The 10621-nt window shown below is 44.1% G+C and overlaps 1 protein-coding gene across 4 annotated transcripts in view; it reads right to left on the bottom strand.

Annotated features, from left to right (window-relative positions):
* Positions 1-10621, bottom strand: part of hmces (5-hydroxymethylcytosine binding, ES cell specific) — a 32862-nt gene that overhangs the window by 3987 nt on the left and 18254 nt on the right. For 3 of the 4 annotated variants that reach the window (XM_068052354.1, XM_068052351.1, XM_068052352.1), the window contains exons 6-7: positions 8657-8849; positions 4626-4676 (exon numbers count right to left, since the gene is read on the bottom strand). In XM_068052354.1, coding sequence (XP_067908455.1) covers positions 4626-4676; positions 8657-8849 — 244 coding nt within the window. The remainder of the gene's footprint in view (positions 1-4625; positions 4677-8656; positions 8850-10621) is intronic. The other variant, XM_068052353.1, reaches the window with a different exon arrangement.

Here is a 10621-nt window from a genome sequence, read left to right on the forward strand (position 1 = left end):
GGAGGCGATCGTCACGTGCTACTCTGGATAGTCCAGAGTCAGTAGGCTATTTAACTACGGACAGCATCGTGGCACAACCAATCCTAGACACACACTCATCACACAATCCTTCCACTCGCAGTCCCTCCGCACACGCACACACAATCCCTCCACAAGCATATAACCCCCTCCACACGCACACACAAAAACAACTCCCAACACAGACAGCCCAAAACACACAATCCCTCCACCCCCACCCATAGGCCCTTTCCAGCAGCATAGTTATCAGGAAGCAGAACCCTTGCTGCCTTGCAGCCCGATCCCAGCCCCCAAGAGAAGCAGTGTTGTCTCGAGTTAGTCACCTTAACAGAGATTAGCTAACTCGGGGAGGGGGGGGGGGAGGATTGAAATGGGAAGATTCACAGTGCATACGCACTGCATTCCAGTGGGAATGTGCATTACAAACAAGCTGCAAGCGGCTGGAATTCTTCTACTTAGTAAATGAGTATAAGCAGCTCCACTGAAGGACACAGAGTACTGGATTTCATCTCTCAGCAAGCTGCCGATTCTCAGCAGTAGCACATTGTGCACCCTGCTTTGACATTATTGCTTAATCACTGCTCTTCAGTCGATTCTGCATTGCTGCAGGCACACTGACACTCCAGTCTATAGCAACAGAGAGAGCACAGAGGTTATGCTAGAACTGCATAAAACACTAGTTAGGCCACAGCTAGAGTACTGTGTACAGTTCGGGTCACCGCATTACAGGAAGGATGTGATCGCATTAGAGAGGGTAGAGAAGATGTAGGACGACGTTGCCAGGAATTGAGACTGGCTGCAAGGAAAAATTGTTTTACTGTTTTCTTTGGAACTGAGGAGGCTGAGGTGAGATTTAATTGAGGTATATAATACTATGAGGGGCCTGGATACAGTGGATAGGAAGGACCTTTTTCCCTTAGCAGAGAGGTCAAGAACCTGGGGGCATAAATTTAAATAAATCGGTAGAAGGATTTGAGGGGAGTTGAGAATATTTTTTTACCCAGAGGGTGTGCAGGTCTGGAGCTTACTTACTGCCAGACAGGGTAAGGCAGAAACCTTCATTGTATTTAAAATCCACTTAGATATGCGCCTGAAGTCCTGTAACTGTAGAATAAAGGGTTTTTGCAATAACAAAGATTCAGTATTAACATGTTCTGCCTTATTCGTGACATTTTTCTTATGGGTAATTTGTTAAAGGCTGGAAAGAATTAAACATGTACAGTTAGGCTAAGCAATGTACACATGACTAACTAGGCTTTGTCCCAAGATGTACTTGCAAAGCCACAATCGAAGGTCAGAGAAACAGTCAGCCAATCACAATGGGGATATTTCTGCACAAAGAGTTTGTATTCTCTGTAAGATGCTAAACAACAGAAGCTGTGGTCAGGAAATAGTAAACCTTCTGGTGCCTTCTTGTATGATGAATTTTTATATTTTTATATGTAAAAATGAATCTTATGGGAGTTCTGTTGGCATAACAGTAAATTCTAATGTGTTTTACTGAAATACTGCCAACATTGTTGAAGTTAAACATTTGTGGTCAAACTGTAACAGGGATTGGGGCATGTCCAGACTGCACGTGCATACCTGGGTGATGGAGTAGTGCTCCCCGACCCATCAGTGGACATTCCAAAGCATCACAACCAAATATGGTGAAGGAATTGCTGAGTCTGAGCCAACATTGATGAGCAAAGTAGCACAACTAGCGAAGAGACAAGGGGAGAAGAAAACTTACAAGCCGAAGACAACACCACCCGTGCTCCAGTGACGTCAGAGATCAAGGGCTATTCATTGAGGTTTACTACAGCCTTTTCTTAAGTATTGTTTTACTTGCTTGAATAAATCTTGCTTAATTCACAAATTATACCAGTTGTCCTATCTTACTAGGTTGAGGTCTCATCCAAAAAACTACATTAAGCTAGAGGACTACGGACCAAGAGCTGCAAAGTGGGATTAGGCCGGATAACTCTTTTTCGGCCAGCACAAGCACAATGGGCCGAACGGCCTCATTCTGTGCCATTGGTTTCTATGATTCAACACCTAAACAGCCCGTGAGATTCTGCATTCAAAAACATTTTAACAAGGGGGTAAGTAAAAGTCTGTGTGTACTCATCACCCAAAAAATTAAATTCACTTTCTCTGGAATTATTGTTTAATAAACCTTAATTGCACTGCCAACTCTAATTTTGAAAAGCAATCTTAGACTGAAAGCTGTGAATCACGTACTTGTCAAAGAAATTAATCCCGTGGTTTTAAAACGTGCAAAAATTTTATCTGTCTCAATCACTTGTTTTTAGAAATACATGTTCTTGAAAGGCACAAATTAAAGGCAGTGGCCTGGAAATATATTCCTTTGTTTGGTAAATTCTTCCACTGCACCAAACTGAATTTCTATTTCAATTGGAAAAGACAATGCAAGTGTTCTCCATTAGATGACACTGTTGTGCCACATTTACAGAAATAGCACCATGGCAAGCCTCAGCCTCGACAAAGACAAAATATTCCTCATCGCACTTACCTTCTTCCTGCTGCAGTGAGACACAGTGTGCTGCACCAGTCGAATGCATCTCCACTTTACTTTTATCAGAAATCAGAGCTCAGAGGAATGAGGGGTGATCTCATTGAAAAACATTAAATTCTTACAAGGGTAGCTTTTTCTCCTGGCCGGAGAGTCCAGAACACAGGGCCATCATCTCAGGACAAGGGATAGGCCATTTAGGACTGAGATGAGGAGAAATTTCTTCACTCAAAGGGTTGTGAAGCTTTGAAATTCTCTACCCCAGAGAGCTGTGGAAGCGCAGTTGTTGAGTATATTCAAGTCAGAGGCCGATAGATTTTTTGGACAGGAAGGGAATTAAGGGATATGGGGATTGGGCGGAAAAGTGGAGTTGAGGTAGAAAATCAGCCATGATCTTACTGAATGGCGGAGCAGACTCGAGGAACCATACGGCTGACTCCTACTCCAGTTTCATATGATCTTAGAATTTATTTTGAGGTTTTTGTGTTAAAAGAGCAACTCCAGTAATGTATCAGCGCCCCCCAGGACCAAGGGATAGATAGACACAGAGACATGTCCTCCTGCAATTTTACATGCATACGAACATATGAATTAGGAGCAGGAGTAGGCCACTCGGCCCCTTGAGCCTGCTCCACCATTCAATAAGATCAAAGCTGATCTGATTGCAACCTCAACTCCACATTCCTGCCTACCTCCGATAACCTTGCACCGCCTTAGAGCCATACAGTTATACAGCACTGAAACAGGCCCTTCGGCCCACCATGTCCGTGCCAGCCATCAAGCCGATCTACTCTAATCCCATTTTCCAGCACTTGGCCCATAGCCTTGTATGCTATGGCGTTTCAAGTGCTCATCTAAATACTTCTTAAATGTTAAGAGGGTTCCTGCCTCTACCACCCCTTCAGGCAGTGAATTCCAGATTCCAACCACCCTCTGGTGAAAATTTTTTTCTTCAAATCCCCTCTAAACCTCCTGCCCCTTACCTTAAATCTATGCACCCTGGCTATTGACACCTCTGCTAAGGGAAACAGTTTCTTCCTATCTACCCTATCTATGCCCCTCATAATTTTGTATACCTCAATCAGGTCCCCCCTCAGCCTTCTCTGCTTGAAGGAAAACAACCCTAGCCTTGTTTATCAAGAATCCATCTACCTCTGCCTTAAAAATATTCAAAGACTCTGCTTCCATCACCTTTTGAGGAAGAGAGTTATAAAGACTCACAACCCTTAGAGAAAAAAATTCTCCTCATCTCTGTCTTAAATGGAAGACCCCTTATTTTTAAACAGTGACCCCTAGTTCTAGATTCTCCTTCATCGAGTTGCCTCTTACTCCACTAAACTCCAGTGGATATAAACCTAGCCTGTCCGACTTTTCCTCACATGACAACACTCACATTCCAGGCATTAGTCTAGTAAACCTTCTCTGAACTGCTTCCAATGCATTTCTTTCTTTCTTTTGGGCCTCCTTATCTCGAGAGACAATGGATACGCGCCTGGAGGTGGTCAGTGGTTTGTGAAGCAGCGCCTGGAGTGGCTATAAAGGCCAATTCTGGAGTGACAGGCTCTTCCACAGGTGCTGCAGAGAAATTTGTTTGTTGGGGCTGTTGCACAGTTGGCTCTCCCCTTGCGCCTCTGTCTTTTTTCCTACCAACTACTAAGTCTCTTCGACTCGCCACAATTTAGCCCTGTCTTTATGGCATTTATGGCAATGCATTTACACCTTCCTTAAATAAGGAGACCAGTACTGTACACAGTACTCCAGATGTGGTCTCACCAATGCCCTGTATAGCTGAAGCATAACCTCCCTACTTTTGTATTCACTTCCCCTCGCGATAAACAATAACATTCTATTAGCTTTCCTAATTACTTGCTGTACCGGCATACTAACCTTTTGCGATTCATGCACTAGGACACCCAGATCCCTCTGCATCTGAGCTCTTCAATTTCTCACCATTTAGATAATATGCTTCTTTTTTTATTTTTCCTGCCAAAATGGACAATTTCACATTTGCCCACGTTATACTCCATTTGCTAGATCTTTGCCCACTCACTTAGCCTCCTTATGTCCTATTCACAATTTTTTTTCCTACCTTGCTTTGTGTCTTCAGCAAATTTAGCAACCATATCTTCAGTCCATTCATCTAAGTCATTGATATAAATTGCAAAATGTTTAGGCCCCAGCACTGATCCTGTGGCACAATACTCGTTACATCTTGCCAACTAGAAAATGACCCATTTATGTCTACTCGGTTTCCTGTTAGCTAGCCAGTCTTCTATCCATGCCAATATGTTACCCCTACACCATGAGCTTTTATTTTCCACAATAATCTTTGATGTGTCACCTTATCAAATGCCTTCTAGAAATCTAAGTACAATACATCCACCGGTTCCCCTTTATCCAAAGCACATGTTACTTCTTAAAAGAACTCCAATAAATTGGATAAACATGATTTCCCTTTCACAAAACCATGTTGACTCTGCCTGATTACCTTGAATTTTTCAAAGTGCCCAGATATAACATTTTTAATGATAGCTTCCAACATTTTCTCTATGACAGATGTTAACTGGCTTGTAATTTCCTGCTTTTTGTCTCCCTCTCTTTTTGAATAAAGGAGTTAATTTGCTATTTTCCAATCTAATGGAACCTTCCCCGAATCTAGGGAATTTTGGAAAATTAAAACCAACGCATCAATTATCTCACTAGCCACTTCTTTTAAGACCCTAGGCTGAAGTCCATCAGGACGCAGGGACTTGTCAGCCCACAGCTCCAACAATTTGCTCAGTACCACTTCCCTGGTGATTGCAATTTTCTTAAGTCCCTCCCTCCCTTTTGCTGATTTATAGCTATTTCTGGGATGTTACTTGTATCCTCTATATTGAAGACCAATGCAAAAATACCTGTTCAATTCATCTGCTATCTCCTTACTTTACATTATTAATTCCCCAGACTCACTTTCTATAGGACCAACGTTCATTTTGTTAACTCCTGTTTTTAAATAACTCTTGCTGTTTTTATATTTCTAGCTAGCTTTCTCTCCTACTGCTGCTCTAAGAAACTATCCCGAAAACATTCTATGAACTCCTCATCTAGGCTACCTTTGCCTATCTGATTTTTCCAGTCTATATGTAGATTAAAATCCCCCATGATTATCACAGTACCTTTCTGACAAGCTCCCATTATTTCTTCCTTTATACCCTAGCCTACTATGTGGTTACTGTTAGGGGGCCCGTACACCACTCCCACAAGTGACTTCTTGCCTTGATCATTTCTCATCTCGATCCAAACGGTTTCTACATCCTGGTTTCCTGAACTTAGGTCATTCCACTATATTGCGCCAATACCATCATTAATTAACAGAGCCACCCCTCCATCTTTTCCGAGCTTCCTATGCTTCCTAAATGCCATGTATCCTTCAATATTCAGGTCCCAATCTATGTCGTCCTGCAGCAATGTCTCTGCAATGGCTATCAGATCGTACTTATTTATTTCTATTTGCGCTCTCAGTTCATCTGTTTTGTTTCAAATGCTACATGCATTCAGACAAAGTCTTCGGTTTTGTCCTTTTATTATTTTTGTAACTTCTAGCCTTATCTGATTTACACTTAGATTTGTACACTCTGTCCCTTCCTGTCAGTCTGTTTATCATTTCCCATATTAATATCTTTCTCTCTGGCCTTGTCTCTATTCTTTGATTCACTATATCTTCCCAAATTTGATCCCTTGCCCCCACTATTTAGCTTAAAACCCTCTCTACTTCCCTAGTTATGAATCCCAGCACGATTCAGGTGTAGACCATCCCAACGGTACAGCCCCCACTTTCCCCAGTATTGGTACTCCCAGCGCCCCATGAACCAGAACCCACGTCTACCACACCAGTCTTTGAGCCACACATTCATTTCTGTCATCTTATTTGCCCTATGCAAATTGGCATGTAGCTCAGTAATAATAGAGATTATTACCCTTGAGGTTCAGCTTTTTAATTCATACCCTAGCTGCTCATACTCCCTCAGCAGAACCTCTTTCCTCGTTCTATCTATGACATTGGTACCTGCATGGACCACAACCACTGGATCCCCCCCCCCCCCTGCAAGTTCCTCTCCAGCCCAGAGCAGATGCCCTAAACCCTGGCAGGCAACGCAGTCTTCTGGACTCTGGCTGCAGAGAACTGTGTCTATTCCCCTGACTATACTATCCTCTACTACCACTACATTCCTATTTACTCCCTGTGCTTGAACAGCTTCCTGTACCATGGTGCCAAGCTCAGTTCGCTCATTCAATTTTATCGTGTGATCTATCACAACAACTTCATTCTCAGTCTCGCTGTAGAATAATTACAAAAGCAAAATACTGCAGATGCTGGGAACAGACAGCGGGTTTGGCAGCATCTGTGAACATGAGGAGAGAGAAAGTTCAACGACCTGAAACTTTAACTCTCGTTTCTCTCTCCGCAGATGCTGCCAGACCTGCTGAGTATTTCCAGCATTTTCGGTTTCTGATTGTGTTGCTATTACTTGTTTAGATCAGCTTTTCCTGCCTTTACTGATTAGGGTCTGGGCTGCAGCAGTACCCTGCCTTAATCTTCCAGTTTTTAAAGCAATGCACAGCCGAGAGTGGAGCAGACATGGTGAAGCTTGTTTGAACCACAAGTAAAACCCCCTCACCTAAGTGTCAGAGGAATGAGCCATGAGCTGAGGTTGCAGCAATGGGACCTTTTCCTTCTGGAAGGTGGCGTCAGTGTAACTGGATATAGCAAAGACAGATTCAGAACACATCAGGTCAAATTGCAAGCCCAGGCCAAGTGGGGTAACGGGTTCAACGTGGTGAAAAGCAAGCATAGGGCTAACGTCAGGAAAATCTTCACACTAACCCTGCATCATTTAGCAGTCAGATACTGCAGTGTAGGGACTGTAGACTTTCAGAGACAGGTAAGCTGAAATCAGTCAGATGGCCTTTGCCTGTATCTACTTGGTGATCTTTTTAAAATACAAACCCTCGTGGCTGCTGCTGTATAATTATAACAGTCTCAGATTCCCTATCTAGCAGCACTGGTAACTTCCCTTTCATCTGAGGAACCCGGACTTGATTAATGGAAAGAAGATCTTGTCTGTTTGTCAACTTTAGAGGTTTGATACAAAATGCATTACTGTATCTAACCTGCAATGGACCTTCACCAGCTCCCCTCCACAACCACCACCCACCACCCCCCACCCCACCCCCGCGCACCCCCCCACATCACATGTCAGATCCCTATAGAACAATGCCTGGGAGGAATACAAGACAGTGGCTTCAGGGATATGAGCTGCAAATGAAAACTGCCTCTACTGCAGCCAAACTGTGCCTCAATGTCAGAACACCCCCCTCTACTCTGCCTTTCCTCACAGCAGCCATCCTGCTGACCTCAGCCCGTGGCAAACTCACCACTAACAAATCCTTTGCTGTCATTACCAGATTCCCATCCAGTCAGTCTAGGACTTATCTGGATTCGAGCCCAGGTTCCAGTGATCAAAGGCTAGTGTCTAATTAACTGCAAAACCCTCGGCCACCCACACTAAAATTTCACTGAAAGGAATCAACTGAGAGGGGATTCATTTGTGGATTTGGGTGCCAGGCACGGTACGCGTTGCAGGGCACTACCGCCTGATGGCCATTTGTACCTGGCACAAACATTCTACAAAATATTGGCAACATGTCTCCTCCCAAGGTGGCAAATAGCCATCAGGGGCAGGAAGATCCTGGATTCGATCCCCACTCAGTGCTGTGTTAGGGTGATTTGTGCTTGCGGTGGTGGGTGGGCTGCTTGTCGCAAATGGCCTCAGCACCCGTGATGCGAAGGTGAAATAAAACAAATGCCGCATCAGGGGAGGGCGGGAATGGGCTCCCCTGCGTGATGCAGTCTACAGTTGAATAGCCTGCACTGTACTTGGAGAATGGGCAAGGGAGAGAGAGAGGCCACTCGGTGTGGGTCTGTGGTCGTCAGAAGGATCAACACATTCAGAAAAAAGGGAAGGGCATAACTAGAAAAAATAGGCACACCAAAATAAAAGTTACAAACATACAGTCTCCACTTCTGCTAACATTTATTTTAAATTTAATTATTCTTTTAAAGAAAAAAACCCTCACCTTTTTAACTCCCAGTTCAATGGGTTTGATGCAGTCGAGGAAGTCATTCCTGGAATTGTTAACCACAGTGGAGACTGGGTGAAGAGCAATACATTCTGTTGAGTGGATCAGTTTAATGGCCTCCATAACTGGCACCTCCCCATAATCCAGCCACATCCGCACCGCCTCCTCTCCATCCAGAATAGCTGGCATTCTACGAGGGGAGAGAGAGAGTTACGAACATATGAATTAGCAGCAGGAGTAGGGCATTCGGCCCCTCGAGCCTGCTCTGCCATTTATGATCATGGCTGATCTGAGTGTGACTTCAACTCCACTTCCCTGTCTGTCCCCCATAACCCTCGACTTTCTCGTCTATTAGCCAGCAGTTGAAACCTTGCCTGCTGCAGACTGAGCATCAAAGCTCATGGACTGTTTCTTACTGACCCTGTGCATAAGGGATATAGCATGCTCAATAACAGCTTGCACTAACATAGTGTCCTGTTGTTCACTATTATACACAGTAAAATGCAGCACCGAGCCAAAGGAGACGACATTATGACAGATGGCCAAAAACGCGGTCAATGTGGTACGTTTTAAGGAGCGTCTTAAAAGCAGGAGTGGTAGAGGTGTTTAGAGAGGGAATTCCAGAGTTGAGGGCCAAGACTGCTGAAGGCACAGCAGTGGGAAAAAGCACAAATGCAAAAGTCAAAACTTCTTGATGACTCAAACTATAAGGGCATGGCCCATTGGGGATGGTAGCATAGTGGTAATGTTACTGGACTAGTAATCCAGACACTTGCTCTGCAGACAGGAGTTCAAATCCCACCACAGCAGCTGGTGGAATTTAAATTCAATTAATAAATCTGGAATAAAAAGCTAGTCTCATTGATAATGATGATCATGAAATTATTAGATTGTCATAAAAATATATCTGGTTCACTAATAACCTTCAGGGGAGGAAATCTGCCATCCTTACCTGGTCTGGCCTACATTTGTCTCCAGATCCACAGCAATGTGGTTGACTCTTAACTGCCCTCTGAAATGGCCTAGCAAGCCAGTCTGTTGTATCAAACAGCTACAGAAAATAACACTGTGGGTGCACCTACATCACATGAACTGCAGCAGTTGAAGAAGGCGGCTGACCACCACCTTTTCAAGGGCAATTAGGGATGGACAATAAATGCTGGCCTTGCCAGCAATACCCACATCCCAAGAACCAATATATTAAAAAGAACAGTCCAGGAAGCTCTCAGATATGATCCCCATTGGCTGAACTTGACCTTAGCAACAACAGAGGCGTTCCATCTGGGCTCTCAGTGAGATTGGAACGAGTGAAGAGCAATCAGCCAGGATTTCAAGTCCTGATTTTCTGGTGATCCTGACTGGAAGTACACTTGTCTGCGATGCACCTGCTCCCCCGATGGTCAAACAGTCTACTGGCACTGGACGTCTTGACTCACACAAAAAATGACCACCTGGTCCTTGACACAGTCTTCAGGATGAGAGAGTGGTCAGACGTGGCACAATCTTAGTTATTGACCAGGTCACAGATCGATCGAAAATGTAATCACCCGAATCAAGGCTATCAGTTTATTGGAAAACTATATGGCTCAGAGAGACCAGAATTTCCCTGAACAGACTGGCGATCTGTAGGTATTTCTAACATTCAGGAGTGACACTCCTACCATCAACATAATTCTTTAAAGGGCCCGATTTTACGACCTCCATACTACTGATATAGATATATACAGCACTGAAACAGGCCCTTTGGCCCACTAAGTCTGTGCCGACCAACAACCACCCATTTATACTAATCCTACATTAATCCCATATTCCCTACCACATCCCCACCATTCTCCTACCACCTTCCTACAATCGGGGCAATTTACAATGGCCAATTTACCCATGAACCCGCAAGTCTTTGGCTGTGGGAGGAAACCGGAACACCCGGCGGAAACCCACGCGGTCACAGGGAGAACTTGCAAA

This window comes from Heterodontus francisci, chromosome 19 (genome assembly GCF_036365525.1).
Source record: "Heterodontus francisci isolate sHetFra1 chromosome 19, sHetFra1.hap1, whole genome shotgun sequence".
Lineage (NCBI taxonomy): Eukaryota > Metazoa > Chordata > Chondrichthyes > Heterodontiformes > Heterodontidae > Heterodontus > Heterodontus francisci.